This window comes from Zea mays, chromosome 7 (assembly GCF_902167145.1).
Source record: "Zea mays cultivar B73 chromosome 7, Zm-B73-REFERENCE-NAM-5.0, whole genome shotgun sequence".
NCBI classification, from domain to species: domain Eukaryota; kingdom Viridiplantae; phylum Streptophyta; class Magnoliopsida; order Poales; family Poaceae; genus Zea; species Zea mays.
This window is the reverse complement of record NC_050102.1, coordinates 176,899,264-176,920,030: the sequence shown is the minus strand read 5'-3', so window position 1 is coordinate 176,920,030 and position 20,767 is coordinate 176,899,264. Positions and strand designations below refer to the sequence as shown.

The 20,767-nt window shown below is 43.6% G+C and overlaps 1 protein-coding gene across 3 annotated transcripts; it reads left to right on the top strand.

Moving 5' to 3' along the window:
• The first annotated feature begins 646 nt into the window (after positions 1-646).
• LOC100191435 (Pseudouridine synthase family protein) lies at positions 647-11,392 on the top strand. 3 transcript variants are annotated; one of them, XM_035961156.1, is made up of 21 exons: positions 647-1,018; positions 1,140-1,334; positions 1,427-1,650; positions 1,791-1,863; positions 1,970-2,026; positions 2,216-2,295; positions 2,379-2,441; positions 5,691-5,778; positions 5,925-6,020; positions 6,116-6,193; positions 6,956-7,029; positions 7,555-7,619; positions 7,778-7,941; positions 8,037-8,104; positions 8,190-8,250; positions 8,668-8,705; positions 9,002-9,070; positions 9,252-9,564; positions 9,836-9,942; positions 10,047-10,112; positions 11,092-11,392. In XM_035961156.1, the coding sequence occupies exons 1-19, from the start codon at positions 749-751 to the stop codon at positions 9,863-9,865; spliced, it is 2,106 nt and encodes a 701-aa protein (XP_035817049.1). In that variant the 5' UTR covers positions 647-748; the 3' UTR covers positions 9,866-9,942; positions 10,047-10,112; positions 11,092-11,392. The 3 variants fall into 3 exon arrangements, with proteins under 3 accessions (XP_035817049.1, XP_035817048.1, XP_035817050.1); XM_035961155.1 differs by lacking the exon at positions 10,047-10,112; XM_035961157.1 differs by lacking the exons at positions 9,002-9,070; positions 10,047-10,112.
• Positions 11,393-20,767: the final 9,375 nt, after the last annotated feature.

The window sequence follows — 20,767 nt, the reverse complement described above, 5'->3', positions numbered from 1 at the left end:
CAGCAGCGGAGGAAGATCTTGCTGCCGTCGTGGCAGCAGCGTGGAATGCACGACCGGAGGGCAAGGCGGCGGTAGGCGTCATCACCGAGCACGAGCTGGAGCCAGCGCTGGAGGCCGAAGGACTCCTTGCGCTGCGAGCGGCAGAACTCCTGGAAGCTGGAATGACCGCGCGGCGGCGAGGAGGTCCTCCACCATGGCCTTGTCCGACAGCTGTTCGGTCGATGTGATAGATGGTGTGCGTTGAATCCTCCAGGGAAGGGAATGGCACACAAACGGGAGGAATAGCGATGGAGGAATAACGATGGAGGAAGAAGGCTTTTCGTGGGCTGACGTGAATTCCAGGGGAGGGGCTCCTCGGTTCCTCCGTCCGTAGACTACAAGCTGCAGCCACGCTCCTCGGTTTCTCCGTCCACGGCTCTTCGGTTCCACGTAGTGCTGCAAGTTGCGGGCCGGGTCTGGGCCAGCACGGCCCGATGCAAGCCCGTCGTGCTTTAGGGCCATGCTGGACCTACGTTTTAAAAGGTGAGCACGTTTTAACCCGACCTGAAAGAAATTCGTGCTAGCACGGCCCGAAAAATTTAAACCCGAAGCACGACGGGCCCGTGCCGGGTCGGCACGGCCCGACCCAACTTGCAGGACTACTCAGGAGCAGCGTCTGCGTGAAGAAGAAACAAAAGCGCCCACGCGCGCACAAGCGGACAGCCGATTGCTTCCCCGAATCTCTTCCCCCAATCCGGCGCCCGGCAGAATGCGAGGCCGCCACCTCCTAAAACCCATGCCCGTCCTCCTCAACACTACCCCTTCCCGGCTCCCCGCCGCCCACTTCCGCGTCCGTGACGCAGCCCGCCCGCCCGCGCCGCTGGCAGAGCCCGACGTCGGCATCTCTCGCTTCGCCTCCTCCATCCCGGGCTTCCGCGGCGCGCTGAAGCAGCGCTACTCCGACTTCATCGTCCACGAGGTCGCCTGCGACGGCGCCCTCGTCCGCCTCACTTCCTTCGATCTCCCCGACATCGAGGAGGTCTTTCTCTCCCGAACTCCCACGCTGCAGGCTTGCATTAATGGACTGTAATCCTATCCGCCATCTGCCATGTCCGAGGCTCTGACCTCGCTTCGACTGCGTGGTGTTTGTGGATTTGCAGAGTGGAGATAATGCGGAGGACGGTGATTCCGACGCCACCGCGGATCCATCGCGGGCGCTCGAGTCGTTCCGGCTGCTCTGCGGCGAAGCGGATTACCACGCCTTGAGGGGATTCCTGGAGAGGGTTTCGGAGGGAGGTGATGGTTATTTGTCGCCAATCATTCTGTCAGCTGATGCAGATAAGGCACATCGATCCGTGAGTTTGGTTATCTCGAGCGTGGTTTCAATGGATGTCTGGATGTGGACGATATGAGTGTCACCTGCCCCGCTGTAATTGTTTTGACGTAGGAGGTGCACGAGTTCATCAAGAGGAATTTCAAGTTCCTGAACACGGATACAGTTGAGCACAATGATGGTATTCAGAAATGCATTAGGGTGCGCTTGGGTTCAGGGCCACGCTGTGGTAGGGGAAGGAACAGGAGAGGCATGGACACTTCAGGCTGGAGAGATGACAAGCCGTTTGACAGTAGAGGCTCTACATTCTGGCCTTATCACCTGGGGAAGTTCCTGAGGTGCTGCCATTTTTCTTTTGTCATATGCATATATGACCTGCTGAGATAAGAATGTGTTAGGATGTGCTTTTGACTTGCGATTCACATTTCATGTATTCTGATTTTGAAATATAGTTGGTAACAATAAGCAATGTTACCAGGTTTCACCTTTATAAGGAGAACAAGGACACGCATGAGGCACTAGGGGTTATAGGAAAATTGGCAGGGGTTCAGGTAGTCTCCATGTTTTACTTCATCAAAGTACTTCACATGTTTTCTGTTGAGTCGCTCAATTTTCTCGTCACCTCCATTGATTGGTTGGTGGTATTAATTTCCACAGCCAAGATCGTTTGGATTTGCAGGGACAAAGGATAAACGTGCTGTTACAACCCAACAGGTATCTCCTGTTTTTTTCTTCCATTTATTGGTTTATTGTTGGACAATTTGGGCCAGTATGATCTGGTCACGGTCGGGAAACAAAGTATTTGAATAGCCTCGATGAAAGGCCGATCTCAGTGGGAAGCACCCCCCTCTCTATCTCCCTCTTTCTTTTCCCCACTGTCCTGATTCCCTGCCTTTTGGTCAGGTGACAGTTTTTAAAGTGCATGCTAGCAGGCTGGCTGCTCTTAATAGCAAACTCACAGGTATCAGAGTTGGAGACTTTAGGTAACCAGTGAAGCATGTAGGCATGTAGCTACGAAACCCTTTATTTAAAATCACCGACTACTTAACTGCAAATGACTCTCCAGTTACGTGAAGGAGGGCCTTGCTCTTGGTCGACTCAGAGGGAACCACTTTGCAATTACTTTGAGGTGCGTACTCCTTGCTATGTGTTAGACTGCCTCTTCCCTTTCCTGTCTAAATGTAATGGGCCTAGAGCCCAGCCCATGTACCTGATATATATATGGAACACTCAGCCCACTCTAGGGCTAGGGTTTTACACATTTCAGCACTATGTATGGCACTATTGGCAGCATAGCATGCTGGTTGCTGGTCGTATTGAACGGTCCTTGTGGAACTGCTGCGCTTTGCCAAATTTTATGCTGCATGTGCACTATGAAAATGTCGTTAGAATCGCGGCAAAATTCCTGATGGCTTGTTTTTAATACAGTGTATCAATGATTATAAGTTTTAAGTTACAACTTATAAGGACTCTAGAATGTTGTCTATCATTATGCGCCATAATGAGCGTCAACACCAATATGCTTGGTAAGATCATGCTTTACCGGATCACGAGCAATACTAATAGCACTGGCACTGTAAGACAAAAGAGGAGTCGGCAATCCTCAAGCAACCACCGCAACCAAGTAACCTCCGCAATCACAAGAGCCATAACACGTAACTTAGCCTCTGCACTCGAACGAGAAACCTCTACCTGTTTCTTAGTCTTCCAAGCAATGAGGGAACCACCAAGAAAAACACAATAGGCAGAAAGAGAGCGATGATCAGAGGAATCACTAGCCCAAGTAGCATCACAATATGCCTAGAGCTATAAAGAGTTGGATTGTGGAAAGAACAAACGACGAGAGATAGTTCAATGAAGATAACGTAGAACCCGGAGCAAGTGACTATAGTGAAGCTGAGTGGGGGCGGAAACAGACTGACAGAGAATATGTACAAAGTGGGAGATATTAGGACGAGTAACACCAAGGTAAACAAGACTCCCAACAATGTGACGATAACGAGTAGGATCCTCAAGAGGTTCACCATACGTGGCACGAAGATGAACATTGAGTTCCATAGGAGTGTCAATTGTCCGCGGATCGGTAAGAGAGACCCGATCAAGAATATCTAGAATGTACTTCTCTTGAGACAGATAAAAACCCTTAGATGAAGAGGAAAACTCTATCCCAAGAAAATAACGAAGAGGGCCAAGATCAGACATGAGAAACTGCTCACTAAGACGTGCCTTTACGAAGGCAATATACTCAGGATCATCTCCTGTGATGATCATATCATCAACATAAAGAAGGATAAGAGTCTAACCACGAGATGAAATATGCACAAAAGGCGCAGGATCATGAGTGCTGGCAGAAAACCCAGCCGCAATGACCACAGACGCAAAGCGCTGAAACCAAGCTCGTGGAGCTTGCTTGAGACCATAAAGAGAGCGGCGAAGACGACAAACCATACCTTCAGGAATAGAATACCCAGGTGGCGACTGCGTGTAGATCTCTTCACGCAGCTCACGTTAAGAAAGGCATTCTTGACATCAAGCTGTGGACCACTCACAAACAGAGGCCACAACAAGAAGAGTGAGAACAGTTGTCATGTGAGCAACCGGAGCAAAAGTCTCATCATAATCACGACCATGTTTCTGCTGGAAGCCACGAGCAACCAAACGAGCCTTATAACGCTCAAGAGAACCATCTGAGCGGGTCTTAACCTTATAAACACCTGGTGGATAAGGTACGAGTTCCCATGTGCCAGTGCACTCTAGAGCAGCGATCTCCTCAGCCAATCTTGATGAAGAATGGCATCACGATAAGAAGTCGGCTCAGGAAAAGCAATATTCACAAAAGCTGATGGAGAATACCGATCAGTAGGCTGACGAAGACGGTGACTACGTCTAAGAGATGGCTCCGCTGTAGAAGCAGCAGGGAAAAACGACTCAACGGAAGAGGACAAGTCAACAGGAGTAGATGACTCACAAGGAGATGCTGACACATCAAGAGAAGATGAAGCAGCAGGAGCTGGCTTATTAGATGAAGATGGCGCATCAGAAGGGATAGTTGTGCGGCGAGTGTAAACCTGTGTCACTGGAGGCTTCAGGGAATAATCAGGAAGCAAAGAAGAAGACCCCAAAGAAGACATAGAACAAGATTGTGATGGATGTGAAGCCGATATAGTAGAAGTAGGGGTATCAGGAAAGAACAGAATGAAGACGGGGTCAACTAATGACACAGAAGACACAGAAGACGAGGGACGAGGATAGAAAGGACGAGTCTCATAAAAAACCACATCTCGAGAAGTCCTCATTCGACGAGCGATCGGATCCCAACAACGATACCCCTTATGCTTAGCACTGTGCCCAAGAAAAACACACTCAGCAGACTGAGCCATCAGTTTGGTACGCTCACGTGGTGAAAGCAACACGTAGCACACACAACCAAAAAGATGAAGACTAGAATGGTTAGGCGTCTTACCACAAAGACGCTCAAAAGGAATCCCACCCTGAAGAGCGGAAGAAGGCTGAATGTTACTCAAATAATTTGCTGTAGAAACAGCCTCAGCCCAAAAATGTGGGGGAACAGAGGAAGCGCGCATAAGAGCACGAGCAGTCTTAAGAAGATGACGATGCTTGCGCTCAGCAATACCATTCTGAGCATGAGTGCCAGGACAAGAAAACTGAGCAAGAGTACCTTGCGTAGAAAGAAACCGGCGAAGAGCATCAGAAAGATATTCTCCTGCAGAATCAGCACGAAAAACATATACTGTCAGAATCAGAATAAAAAACAGACGTCAACACGCCTCGGCCATGGGTGTGACACCAAGGAGATGGCGACACAGCAGCTGACCGGCAGGAAGCAAAAAGGGATGGCGACAGGAAAAAAGAAAAAAAAACAAGGCAGCAGAGATGGATCGGCAGGGAGCAGACTCACACATGTGACAGGAATCGGCCGATCAAGATGAGATCGGCGTCAGGAATCTGTCAGGTACTCAGGTAGATGAGAAAAACAGACGGAGTCCTGTCCAGCGGAGGATCAGCGGCCAATCAGAAGAATGAGACGGAGTCCTGTCCAGCGGAGGATCGGCGGCCAATCAGAAAAATGAGGAAGAACCCTGGCAGAGAACGAGCAGGGCGGTGGCAGCCAGGAAAAATAACCCTAAAAACTGGCTTTGAATACCATGATAGAAATATGACATATGTATTATGAGGGCTCTGGACCCAAATATATAGAAGTATAGGAGATTACAAATATGGGAACGTAAATACAAATCTGGACATGTATCTACAAATATAGACATATATCGCTAACATGGTCCACTTACTCAGGCCATGACCTTGTTTTCTAATTAAAGATTGAATTCATGTTTCCCGTTTCTTTTATCTCTTCCAGGAATGTTATTGCAGAATCGGCCGATGATATAAATGCTGCAGTTAATGGTCTAAGTAAAAATGGATTTATCAATTACTATGGCTTACAGGTACAGGAAACATGCTTCAAGTCACTACTATTTTTATGTTATTGTGTGATGTGTAGTTCATCGTTTTGCTTCTTATGCCTTTTAAGAAATGTTTTTTTGTTTGTTATTCTGCACAACATAATAGTCTGTTCCATTGTGTTTGCTAGCGCTTTGGCAGCGGTTCTGTACCTACCCACTTTGTTGGTGCTGCTTTGCTCAGAGGAGAATGGAGACATGCTGTTAGCTTGATTCTTGGTACAAGGGTAGGCGATATTGTTTTTTTCTCTGTTGAATAACTAGATAATTTATGTTAAATGTGAATATTTTTCTAGCAGTTTCATGCAATGATGACGTGCAGGTACATTATAAATGGCATGTTGATGTTGATGCAGCACTTAGGGGCATGCCCCGACATCTCACAGTGGAGAGAGCTATTGTAAGTTTCCGTGATCTTTTTGCAAGCATGGCACATGTAACGAAATAGATTCACACACCTTTTCCCTCCTAGCACATTTACTGCATAGTTTTGTGATGCTGGGATTTTATTGGTATTAGGCTCCTACTCCGTAGTTTCCTGCAGAGTCCACTTATATTAAAAAGTAAGCTGTAGGCATTTGTGTTTCCAGCCTGCCAAGAGCTTTCTTGAGTACAGAACTGTTGAGGTGTTTGGTGCAGTTCACTCATGAAGTTTAAGTTTAGCAGCTCGGTTTTAGCTTCCATTTCAAACTAGGACGCTTTGAGAGGTAAACAAAGCCTTGCAATTGGTCCAGAGTGGTGAAAGTTACTCAAATACTTGCATGCCTTGATAGACATGTGCTCACTATACTAATTTAGGCACCTCTAGGTACTACAGTACTAGGCAGCGCCATACAGACAGCCTTACTCATAGCAATTTGAAACATCGAGTGGTACACAATTAGTTCTGTAAAAAATGTATCCACCATAAGATAAAAGTTGTTTACTTGCACAGTAAGGTAATAAATTGAATATTTTCTTTCTGTCCTGCTTTTGTGGGACTGAGTTTGCATTTTCTGTTCCAAACTTCCAATATTTCTAAGTGGTCAGATAATTCATGAATGCCATATTTTACTGTTCATTCTTGTTACCATTTTAAGATTTTACATTCTTGGTTGCTGTCAGTCTGAATTAAATTGCAATAATGTGGTAGCCTTAGGACTATGTTTTCTTTCATTTCCAGCTTCAGAGATTGAAGAACTACCCTGGCAACTATCTACAAGCACTAATGGCTATACCTAAAGCACTGAGGCTGATGTATGTTGCAATACATTATCTAAATTTTCATTTGTATTCAATGTTTTCAAGTCGGATGACTCGCTGGTTGTTCTGGTTGACCGACTTGGACGATTAATCGCGATTAGTCGGACGACTTGGCGATTAATCGTGATTGGTCCAAACTGACTTGGACGATTAATCGCGATTAATCGGACGACTTGAAACATTGTTCGTATTACTAAGTATGTAATGGAAGGGCAGGCCTGGTGCAGTGTTGAGAGCTGTCTCACTCAGTCACCAGGTCGCGGGTTTGAAGTAGCCTCTTCGCATTTGCGGGTGGAAGGCTTGGTTTAAAGTAGCCTTGGTTTATCTCTTCCCCAAACCCCACTCATGTGAGAGCCACCATCACTGGGTCTGCCCTTTTATTGCTAGTATGTAATGAAGAATGTGGTACATCACTTTTATGTAAGAAACTAGTATTCAAAATCTATTGTCAGAATATATTGTTAGGGCTTTTCGTATTTACTTTGTGCTCTGGTACTCCAATGGATCCATGCTGTGCAGGTATGTACATAGCTACCAGAGTTACTTATGGAATCATGCTGCAAGTATGAGAGTGGAAAAGTATGGTAAGTTTATTTGTGCATAGGATTCTGCTGCTCGTTCAAGCTGTTGTTCTAAAACTAACCTTTACCTTTTTTTAACGGGAAAACCTTTGGCTTTCTAGGGAGTGGGAACTAATATATACTCTTGTTTCGTCTTTATATGCTAATGGCTGAACTCACAGGTATTTCACAAGTTGTAGAAGGTGACTTAGTTTACAAAACTGGGTCCTCCCTTGGAGAAGCAATTACCACAGATACATTTGATGACGATGATAGCCACGTTAATTCACCTGAAATGGAAATGTCTTGTGAAACACTTACTGAAGAAATGATCCAATCTGTGAAGGTATGCTATAGAAAATCGTTATTGATCATACTTCTGATGGCGTACCTTTGCATAAGACTGATATAACAAAATTCCCAATCATGCTTCTTTTCTAGGTAGTTGATTCTGAAGATTTATTGAAGGCAGTCTATTCGTTTGAGGATGTTGTTCTCCCTTTGCCTGGGTGAAGACTGAGGAGCATATGTTTATGTTGTATGTTTTTGTGATTTTAGTGTTATGCACTTATGCTTACCCTTTTCCACGTGCAGGTCAGAAACATTGTTTCCTGGGAATGAAGTTACTATGATTTATCATGAAATAGCCAAGAAGGTAATGGGTTTTGTCATGAACTTTTCAGTTATTCAAGAGGTTCGTTGTGTTATGAACTGAAGAAGCATCTGTAATGATTTCTAGATTATGTTGTACAAGCATCTTATGCTCTTTTATGCCCAAGAAAGTACATATTTGGAAATTTTCTGTTTACATGCATATTATTTAGGCTATCTAGTTATGATATATTATTTGGAAAGTTATGATGAGGAAATAATTTATTAGGTCATGAAGTTCCTTTTAACTTTTAGAGTGGTTCTTTCATCAATTACTAAATCTATGAGATTCATTTTTTTATAAACTCATGGAATACATAATTCTTCCAGTCATAGTATGAAGTGGTGATAGAGTTTCACATGTTCAAATGATTTCTTCTCCAATGATTACTATAATGTTCATCTTAATTTTGTGACACAGGATGGCATTAGCCTGATAGAGAGCGCCCATGGTATCAAGTGAGTCACTCTGTCACAAGGTCCTTTTGTTTGCTATCTTACTCCTCTTTTGAACAGCTTAGTGGTGCTTACGAACTGTAATTATACATTGCCACTTGAAAGTTCCTTCTGAATTCACCAGAAGGAAAATGAGTGTTTAAAATGGCATTCATCTATATAGGTTTCAAATGAGCAAGTTTTTTATGTAGGCATTTGCATATTGGGGATAGATTCCTTTTGGTTCCTTATGCACAATATACTTAGGCCAGTGGAGCAAGTTCTTATTTGTCATGCATTTCTTTGACCATCATTGTTAGGGACTTCTCGATTACAAGCATGAAAGGAGGTTACCGCCGCGTACTCCAACGCCCTATTGATTTTGAATGGTACATGCAATACAAGTAGACCTTTTCTGTTCTGTTGGATCAAATGCTTTGCCCCTTATCTTTTAGATTTAAACTTTTTTTTTTCTATATTTTTATTCATAGTGAATTTAGATGAACAACCCAAGCTGTACATGTATATTGTAGGACATTTGGTGCTATGATTTGTTTTTAATGAATGCAGGGACCTGATGACTTACACAGATGACAATACACCTTTAGTACCAACTGATTTAGATGTTCTATCAGAAACCCAGTTATCAGAAACAAATGAGCCATTATCTGATGGGACTTGCAGTTGTCCATCAAGTGATTCCAGGTTGCAAGTTTTATTGGACACCTCTGGACCAACCATTGAAGCTAGCTCAGTAGAAACCAAATCAATTGGCATCTCAGATCTGTCACCAGAGAAACTGGCTGTGAAATTAGAATTTACTCTACCAGCATCATCTTATGCTACAATGGCCATAAGGGAGTTGACGAAAACTTCAACTTCGGTGACTTCCTGTTCAATTCTTTTTTTTGGTTTTGTAAATACTTAAATTATCTTTGCTACTCTTTTTTTTCATCTTTTGGTCATTGAACCGAACCATTTGAGCTCCACCACGATCACATAATTTTCTTTAGGGCATCTCACTCAATGGTTTCTCTTTGACAGACTATTATCGTACAAAACAATGTATTCAGTTTGCACTCCAATGCTTGAACTCATCCACCAACATCCTCTCTTATAGCCATAATGTTATGTTTTCCTTTGGTAATGTACAGGTTGCTTGCCAGAAAACATTAAACGGCTGACCAAGCCTTGCAGTGTAAAATGCTTTCTTCGCAAGCTGGTATCCATTGTGACAAAACACACCATGTGGGTTTAACTGGTATGTCACAAGTGAACATTTTCTTACTAGAATATGCCTTTTCTTCAATATCTTAATCCCACATTATGATTTTTGGACTTGTTTCTGTACTTGGTTGCATGTAGATATTTTCTTTTCTGAATCATACAACTTGGAGGATTTCTCTACTTATGGAGCTTCTAAAACAGATGGTGCGAGGGTGTGCCAGATGGTCAATTACATGGCCGAACCTGAACTACTTGACATTAGTTATTGAACATGAGAATTGTGTGTTTAGATCCTAAAAACTTTATAATAATTCTTGGTAGTAGCTTGCCTTGAAGTTATATAATTTAATTTAGAGTAATTTGCACAGGAAATTCCTAGGCTTGCTTCTCATGGTTGTGTTGCATGGATCCTTGACATGAGAATTGAATGTTTAGGTCCTAACTTTATAAGTTGATCAATGGAGATCAAAATTTTAATTAGAAAATGCAATTGGGGATTATATAATGCTATGGCTAGTCTGAATGTTGTTTCATTTCGTGATCAATTCAAAATTTCAAACCACTAATTTTATAGTCTTTCTTTCCAAAAGTTAGTTTTATCCCCAAATTGGCATAAATCTGAATTTCTCTTTGATCAAATTCTTCAAATCTAGTTTGAACTGTATTTGCATTCGACAATTGGTAAGTAGTGAATTAGTGGTTGTGTGTGCAGACTGCAGAGCAGGAAGATGAGCACTTAAGTAGCAGTTTAAGTTAGTTTGAAATTAATATTTCCTATCATATAAGGACCAAATGGTTCTTAAAAAGTGTCCAAATAATTATTAATGTACTATTGCTAGTGTAATTCCAAATTCAGACATGGCATGGAATAACAATTTGTAGATTTGTCAATATACTGCCACTGTTTTTGACCGGCAAAGTTAATGATTTTGCCTTGTTTTACCAGTTGATTTCAGCTTTATTTGATCAACAAATTGTAGATTTGTAAATTTACCCTGCTACGTTTGGCTTGTCTTATTTCATCTTCCCAGTGTTTTGTTGAGAGCTACCCTGATACATTGAGACTTTGATGTACTAGAACTCTAGATTGTAACTACCAGTTGCTCTTGATGCTAGTTGTAGATTACCCTGGTACGTGATCGTGTATCTCATAGCACATCGTTTTAAAAACCATGCATTTCAGGGCCCAGGGGATGGAACCAAGCTTCGGAAAAGAAGGAACATTTCGGTTCTTTGCTCTCACTAGGAATGATGTTCCATGATTTTTTAGAAAACTGGAACAGGTGTTGGTCTGACATACATGGATGTAAACTTAGATGACTGAAAAGTAGCTTTACCTTTTGCAGACAGATCTTTTTGTCTTTAGTTTATGCATCGTATATTGTGATGTCTGAACTGGGGTCGCAACCTCGTGGGCATGCACGTATGGCCATGCACTTCTTTGAGGCGTGCACTACCTCATAACGTTCACGTCCTTACCAGCACTGGGTCATTTTGTGGACGGCAATCATATCCTGAAAGAATATGCATAGCGAGCAACAGAAGCTATCCATTCTGTGTTCGCTCTGTCCACGAGTTACTGCTGCTTTGCGGTAAAGCTACTTTTTTCAGTCATGTTGACACAAGGCTCGGCAATCCATCTATACGTCAGCGAACTACATAGATGTCATCCACTAAAATTTATTGGTGGTCCCTGCAGCATCGCACAATAAGGGGAATAATAACAGACAAGGAGCAACGCCGCAATAAGAGGAATAATAGGTATGTTACAGAAAAAGTGGTAAAGGGCAACTTCACCATATTTTTCGTCCTTCGTCTACTTTGAGGCTGCAACTTTGTAGAGGATAGTTAAGAAGTCAATGCTAAAAGCATATGGTTTCATCCTTTGCCCTGAGGGAAATGCTCAAATTTTTATTGTCCTCCCGTCTGATCTTTAATCGAGCTTTCCTTTCCAAAAGGATATGTTCAAACAGATTTGTTTAATTTCAGTGGTTTCTGACTAGAGCCATTACCTCACCCGATTCTCAGAATGGTATCCAGTGGTGCTGGTTAACGCAGCGTCCCATTTCTTAACACAAAAAAACTTGGCCCTCGATGCTTATCTCTTGTACAGTAGGCTACCATGCGTTGAACCAATATTTGTTGTCACAAACTATGAACATCAGTTCGAAAGTCCCACGGTAGACGCCGGCCATTGGATAAGCGTGCTTGACCCATGCACGGCCACCCTAAAACTTGCCGGTCCGGTGGGGTTTTTTAGGATAATGACATGCTGGTTAGAATGGAGACGGTCGCGTAACGAGACCGAAGCACGAGTCATCCTTCGAGAGAAAAAACAAACGTTGCTATCCTTCTCGGCCGACAAAAGAATATCAGCATCCCTATCCTTTCAGAGTCTCAGTCGCCTCAGAAAGCCACGCCACGGAAAGGCACGGCGGAGAGACCGGTTCCGCACCTGCAGCGACCGGGGGGCGAAGACGCATTTGCTAAATCCTGGGCGGCGCGGAAAATCCATGTGCCGCACATGGAATCGCCCAGTGGACGATGGGTGAACGCCTGGACTGGAGGACGGTGATAAGCGCAGCGCCCTCTCGCTCTCACGGCGGGATTCGGAATGGGAGCACCGCACCCAGGGAGAGATACGCCACGCCGCCGCCGCACACGCCAGCGGCGTTCAGGGTGGCCGAAAAAAAAAGAGCATGCGTATGATCACATCACATCCCTGCGGCTGCGGTGGTAGAGGTACGCAGGAATGGCAACCGCGTCCCGGGACCGGCGCCGACCGGAGAGCGCAGAGGGGAGCGCGATGGGGACCTGGGAGCACGCGCTCTCGCCCCGTAACGGGCGCAGCTGCGCACCTGCAATTTTGCCATAGCAAATCACTGTCAGCGCACCTGCCATCGGTACTAGGTTAGTTGTTGGTTGCCTACACCGTCTTCTGCACGATGAATTCGTCCGAGTTCGGCGCGGGGGGGCGTGCTCACTGGTCACCACCCACAGTTGAGTTGGTACGGCGCGTGCGGATCAGTGCAAAAAATGGCACCGACTTGGCGGCAGTTTCGCGAAGAACTCGGATATTTTTGCGAGACAGGCAAAGCATACCGCATGAAAAGGGAGCAAAGACTGCGTCAGCTCCAGCTCCGTGGAAAAATCGCCGGTTTTGGATGCATCCCTCTCACGGACGGGCAGGGCTAGACCGGCAGAGCCTGACTGACTGACTGACTGATTGATGCAGAGCCTCCTGGAGTCCTGGTCGGGTGGGTCGTCCAGGCGGCCAGGGCCCATTTCCCAATTGCCCATGCCCATTCCAGCCTGGCACATACGACAAGTGGGAGGGAATCAGTTATTAGCGGGTTCCTTATTGTTACAAAATATGTATATAAGATGTGATCAACCCCTGACAGTTATTCCAAGGGACACACCCCTTGGAACCACTGTAGACACTTGTATATAAATTGTCCTGTCACTGCAATAAAGAACAACAGTTCTGTCATTTGTCTGTCTCTCAATCTCGTTACCACTGAGTATACTTCAACACGTTATCAGCACTGTTCGCTCGTGAGATCAGAGAAGCAAAGAAAGGAAAAGAAGTTGCCGCTCGCACGATCGAATGGAGGTCTCGACGTCTAGAACACAAGGAATGTAAGATACCTATCATTCCTCATCACATTCATCGTCTGCGCTATCTTCTTTGTGTTGTCGGCGACACAGCGCCGCCGGGGCGGTACCCGCTCCTGCGCGACGAGGCTTCACAAGGGCCACCTGGACCGCGCGCTGGGACTGCTGGCCAGCCCGCGGCGCTGCCGTACCGCGCGTCGCGACCGCCGGTCTGGCCGCGCCGTTGCGGATCCATGCGCCGGGGCCGCCTGCCAGCGCTGTCGGTCGCCTGAGCCGCTGTGGCCGAGGCCGCCTGCCTCACCGAGATCGCGCCGGGTCGCGCCCGCCATCGCGGGGCCACGAGCCGAGGAGCCATGCCGCGCCCTCCCGTAGCCGAGGGGCCGCGCCGTCGCCTGTTGGCTGGGGCTGCGCGCCGTCGGGCCGCACCCGCACAGGGGCCGACGGGGCCTGGCCGCGCCCACGCGCGCCCGTCGGGGAGGCCGTGCCCGCGCGCCCCGGCGCTGCCGGGATGCCGCGCCCGCGCCAAGGGGCTGCTCCCGCCCTCGTGCGCCGGGCCACCGACCTGCGCCAGGGCCGGGCACCCGCTACTGCGTCACGGCTGGAGCCGCACGGGGCCACCGTGCCCGCATACGCGTTGGGGCCGGTGCCACCAGAGCCGCCACGGCCGCGCTCTTGCCGCCGGGGCTGTGCCCGTGCCAGCCGGGGGCTCACCCGCACCGTGGGGGCTCGCCCGCACTCACCGGGGAAGCCGCACCCGCGCGCGACGCCGGGGAGGCCGCGCCCATGCGTGCAGGGGGCCGCGCGCTTGCGGCTGGGCCGCCGCACCGCCGCAGGAAGAGCCGTCGCGCCCGTGCCACCGGTGAGGCCCCGCGCCCGAGCCCGACACGAGCAACCGCTCATGGGAGTGGGGCGGCACCATGGCGGCCAGAATCAACCGGCGGCGGCTGGGTGGTCCGGTTAGGCAAAACCCTAACCGCCCCCACGCCTTCTATACGTCACGGATGGGCCGATTTGGCCTGGTTAGTGGCAGCCCAAGAGGGGCCATCAGGACGCCGCGGCTCAGGCCGGCTGCCAAGCAAGCCGACACCTCACCTCGGCCCATTTCGGCATGACATGTGTTCTGGGCTGAGGCATTCCTAATCTTTTCTTTTTGTTTTTGTATTTTCAGACAAAAGAAATATGTGTTTGTTCAATTACTGTTTTAATCAGTGTTAGTGCGTCTAATTTTACATAATTAGACCTCTAACTTAGTGAGTAACTATACATATTTGTCTGTCTTTATTAAAAAAATAGACTTATTTGTGAATTATTTTTGTTTTTACATTTATAATTCGCATATTTTCGACTTGCTTTGTTTTTGCATTCTTTTATGTTTGCATAGAAAACATAGCACATAATTAAGTCGAAACTAATGGTCCTCATGCAAAATGATATTGCATTTTTTGGGAAAAGCATAGGGTGATAGAGTCCTAAGCACTGGCTGCGCTAAATTCTTTATAGAGTTTAGTAGCCCAGAGACCGTGCTTTAGGCCGCATTTGAAATGCCTATCACTATGAGGTCTACATCTTTCGAGATGATTACCTATACGTGCTACCCAAAAAGATCACGGACCAAGCAGGCGTCGCGGGCTATGGAGCCAGGCTGGACGCTGCAGTCATGCTGACTGCTAAAAGAATTCTTTTAATTAAGTTCTACTTAATTAAACGATGAATTCTTGCAAAATATGACACATATCTTGAACTTGGGATATTTCAACACATGATGGAGATCTAGGCTTTGGCTGCAATAAGTTCTTGGAATTTATTTGCCCTGAGACCAAGCTTTTAGACAGCAAAATGTTATTTGCCCATCAGTAAGAGGTCTACATCATATGATTATGATGATTACCTATGTGTTCTCCCAAGTAGATATGTTGGAGATGTGATGTTGGTTATTCACCTTTATGGTGATTTCCATTTTATTTTTGAAATTTTGGTCAAGCACAGGGTAGTGGAGTCCTAAGCATTGGCTGCGGTATGTTCCTTGAATATATCAGCCCAGAGACCATGCTTTCAGGCAGCAAAAGTTTTGCCCACTACTGGGAGATCTACTCCATTGTTTCATTACATGGAGATTATCTACGTTGTGTACACCAATTTTCAAAAATCTTTGGTGCACTTTATGTGATACCTGGAATTCTCCAACATATAAAGATATGGTATATTTTGCGACAAAGTTACAACAACAAATGAAAATGGTTAAGCCATTTGGAGGATAATTATTTAATAGAGTTTGATGAACTCGCCTAATGGCCTTAATTATCCTTAATGTTCATTGGATATGTTCATTTTATTTTTGCATGACATGGGAATTCACCTCTTCATTTTGGAGGAAATGAGATGCTCTCTTTCTCTTACGGTTCTTATGAAAAGAACTTATGTGCTTTTGCGGCTTGATATGCAAGCGCAAAATGAATAGCAAAGAAAATCATAAGACTTGTGGACTTATGAGTATGTGTCTACATTATGTTGTAGACTAACACTTTGTATTCAAATATTTTTGCTTGAAAGCAAATATATAAGCACATTAAAAAGAGAAGGGCAATGAGTATGACAAACTCATTTGTCATTACACTATACGTGATATAGTGTTGTATTCCTAAGCATCTAATCTTGTATATGAAATCCCAATATATACAAACTACTCATGAAAGCTAAGATATGAAGGGTACTTCAATCTTCCATCTGACATGATAACAGTGGTTAGTTGTGTAAATCGTGATTTGGAATAATCATGTAACAACACTTCTTTTCTAAGAGAAAACCACTTTGTTAGATGATTTGCTTTTGAGTACTATTTAAATGATGCATGAGATTTGGTATAATCTCATAATTGATAGGTTCAACTCATGCGATGTGAGTTGAACACACTCATGTGATTTGAGTGTAAAAACTCATATGAATTTGAGTTAAACAAACTCATCGATTGGAGTTGATCACTCATGTGATTTGAGTTGAACAAACTCATCGATTAGAGTTGAACGAACTCATCAAGGGAGTTGAAGACTCATTGATTTGAGTTGTGCAAACTTGTATAGGGATTCTTCCAATTGAGGAAGAAACATGCAATGTGGAGAATTGAGCCACAAACTCTATAAGAGGGGAAACAAAATATTCTCATATTCCTTTGGAAAGAGGAAAGAATATTTTAACAATCGCTTCGCGTGATATCATGATATGTTATTATCATATCCCCTTTGGTATTGGAAGTATCCAGGATGTGTTGATATATCCTAATTGTTATCTTACCATATTATAGAGATATCCATATAATTTCTATCATGTGGAAACACAAGGTGATAGTGATGGATATTGCATATGTTTCTCAGAAACATTTCTTATGGACTGTATTCTACATACATCCTCCCATACAAAGTGTTGCATATGTTATAACTTTTCAAGTGATGATACTTACCATGTTGGGTAAGACTGAATTGGTAATTCCATTATTGGGATGAAATGAAAAGTTATGGACAATTCTATTGGTCATGTTTTTCCCATAAGATAGATACTTGATGAGTATCATTGGGAATGAGATTTTAAGTCCCTCTTATCTTAAAATATGATCTGAATTGGTTAAAGTTCTTTGAATTGTTTCAAAAGAACGAGTGTGGTCCATTACAAAGATGGTATGGACATTGAAGGCTTTATATGGTTCTATGGTGCATCTATATGATGACCTGAAGTGTGTCATTCGGACAACACGTGACCATTAAGTAATAATGTCTCAAGCTTGAGCATATTAGCCTCCACACTACTGAATTTACCAAATGTGTTTACAATGATGATTGTTTGTCTTGGTATTCAGAATGATATCCATAAAGGATATGATGAATCTATGATAGATTCGAAAATTTCAGATCATTAATGACCATCAGTAATGAATTGTCATTTCCAACTGGTTATGGTTGGAGTCAGGAAGTTTTGCACGCTCCTGACTTGTGATTAACTGCATGTACTACATGTACAAGTTCCCCTATGGTTTTTTAGTACGTGAAAATCCGTGAAAGATTTCCCATGCGTACATTGGGTATGTTCCCAATCTCACCACCGCAGCGTACACATATGGGCACACAGAAAACTGGGGATCTATGTGAGAATTCATTCTCCGTCGATCATTAAGTTTTAGAATCTCTTTATGAGAATCTATTTATGGCCCGTACGCTTGCTTGAATCATGAGCTTTTCCAGGCATTAGGGGAAGATTTCGAGTACCAAAAAGAATGCCAGGAAATTATAATGAATGCAGTAAGCATTCAGGCTCAGGATCACGTACTAAAACTGAACCTTTGGGTTCAACTGATTTGCAAGAAGTTGCAAATTGACTGCCATGTGCATTTACTAAAAGGTGTCACTCAAATTAATCCTATGTGAAAGTACCAGAAAGAGTGGTTACATGGAAAACCACTTAACTCTCTATTGCAACGTAGTTGTAAATAAGAGGGGGAGAAGTATGGTCACAAATTGGGATTAAGATGCTTGCAAGCAGCTGAAGGCTAGACCTTCTGAGATAGTAAATGCAGACCATCTATTCGTTGGTAACCAACCTAGTGTTGATGGACACCTAAAGGATATTGATTATCCTGTGAATGGAAGACATTCACAACCTAGCTCAGTGCACACTAATGAGGCTAGGTTATCGGAAGCCCTTGATTCTCGTTTTGGGATTTCACGAGGAATCATAAGGGTACATAAAAAATGACTTTATGTCAACTGGAGAATTGTGTTATTTAAAAGCTACAAGTGTCGACACATACATCTCAGCAATTGTATATGCACTCCAAGTGATCCAAAAGACTATGGCCATAGCAGAGCACGAGTATGCTCAAATTGGATCTTGTTGAGTGATACAATGTTGCAGAGATAGCCTTGCTCATCGGAAAGAAGTGTTGAATTATTTCCACTTCAAGGTATCTTACTGTGGATACATGTTTGTTTTCATGGACTTGGAAACAATGAGGTGGTGAGAAAGCATGGCTAGTAGCAACTGGGTTTATACGCAAACCCAAGCATTATTTTAATGCTATAAATTCTCCTCTACTGTGAGTAGTTAAATTCCGATACAATAATATGGGCAGTAAATCATCTATCTGTGCAGTTGATAGATGTAGTGATAACATGTGCATATGTGGTCACTGGATTATGGTATTTATGGAGTCTTGAAGGATTCCAAATACATAATCACCAATCACAAATTTGCAATGCTTGGAAAGTCTTTGTGACTTAGAGCATCTTGGTCAAATATGGTACATTCGACCTAGTGAATCCTTCTTTCTGAAAGGATACACAAAGTATGGTATGTTCAGTGTAAATATGTGCAGCATATTTTAAACATACATTACTTATCGACGGAGTTCGAGATAGAGGATATGAATTGAAAGAGATTTCCAATTCAAAGTAAACTATCTTGAGTATCTTAGATACAAAGTTGTCTATATCCAACATATATTGAAGAAATTCAATATGAAAGAATCATTGTTATTTGATTCTTTCCGATCATGAGATGTGCTATTGTATCTTGCAAAGAGCATCCGACCGGATATTGCTTTGCAATGATTTGCTAGCTAACAGCGTATGAGATCGAGTTATGATCTCCAGATGTACTCATGCTCTCCTTATGTTTGGATATATTGATCTTGGATATCTATAGAAGATCCCCAGGTACAAGATCAATGACATACTTTTGGTAAGTTGGACCTACTGTTTGATAAATGTTGATCAACAGAGATTAATGGTCACTTACACTAATCATTCTATAGTACACTTTGTGGGATTGTACAGAATGATATACTACATACTGAGGATATGTGGTGGTCATGATTTTATATCATTGACCTTATTATCTATGGAGATAATATTACTTTGTGTTGTTTAGATGAAAAACAAGTTACGAACTAAGTCCCTACCTTACTCCACATTTTTAATGTGTTTGAGAGCATGTATGAGATGACTTAGTGATTCGTAAAGATCAGGGGGAGTTTCCTCTTGATCAGAAGAACTTGTTTACACATCATGTTGTACTCTTTTCTTCGCATGAGTTTTTCCCTGATTGGGTTTCTCATTCAAAGTTTTTAACGAGGCAACATCAACACAAGGCCTATGTCGTATCATCTATTTTTCCCGTAGAGGTTTTCGAGGATGATACATTATGACATAGTTATTGTTGTATTTGAACTAGGTGATGAGTTTATCTCCTTAGAGTTCAAATAGATCAACAATAGAGTATGACTACTCTCCTTATTTTTCCCACTGGGTTTTTAAGGAGACTCAGCTGATATGTTGATTTCTCAGATTTTCTGGCAAGATTATCTTGGAAAAATATTAGTCTGAGTTATATGTCTCATCATTTATTTTCCCCACTGGGGTTTTTGAGATGATGGCTATAGACATATTATTGTTCTTTGGGCTAGAGGTCCATTGGAGAACAATGTCGTATTGTGGTTCAATTGAACCACTAACCATTATCCATAAGGATAATTGAGCTTGTGTTGTTCAGATGGAAACAGGAAAATGGAAATATTAACATCTTGCAAACAAAGTCTTGTGATAATCTTGCTGATCTATTCACAAAATCTCTACCATGCTCCACGTTTCAGAAATATGTTAAAGTGGTTGGTATGAGAAGACTTAAGTGATTGCAAGAATCAGGGGGAGAAATCCTCCGTGATATTCGACCTGTTTTACCATCATATTACACTCTTTTCTTTGTATGAGTTTTGCCTTGTTAAGGTTTTCTCATCCAAAGTTTTTAACGAGGTAATATCAACTAAGCTATATGCTTCATCATTGACTTTTCCCCACAGGGGTTTTTATGCATGATGATTACAAGCATATTCTTTTGGAGTTCAATATGAGTTTTACTCATAATCCAAAAGACACTGTGTACTCCTTATTTTTCCCACAGGGTTTTTGAGGAGATGGTATAATGAAAGACAAATTGCAGATGATCAAATGGACTTGGATTGATCAAGGGGGAGTGTTACAAAATATGTATATAACATGTGATCAACCCCTGACAGTTATTCCAAGGGACACACCCCTTGGGAACCACTGTAGACACTTGTATATAAATTGTCCTGTCACTGCAATAAAGAACAACAAAACTGTCATTTGTCTGTCTCTCAATCTCGTTACCACTGAGTATACTTCAACACTTATAACTGGGTTAGCAGTCGCTTGGCCCTGTGATTAGCTCGCTCGGAC

Coding starts and splice junctions, on each gene's coding strand:
- LOC100191435 (XM_035961155.1), top strand. CDS start 749: ATGCGAGGCCGCCACCTCCTAAAACCCATGCCCGTCCTCCTCAACACT. Junction 1,651..1,790: donor CACCTGGGGAAGTTCCTGAG/GTGCTGCCATTT, acceptor CAATGTTACCAG/GTTTCACCTTTATAAGGAGA. Junction 7,030..7,554: donor CCTAAAGCACTGAGGCTGAT/GTATGTTGCAAT, acceptor CATGCTGTGCAG/GTATGTACATAGCTACCAGA.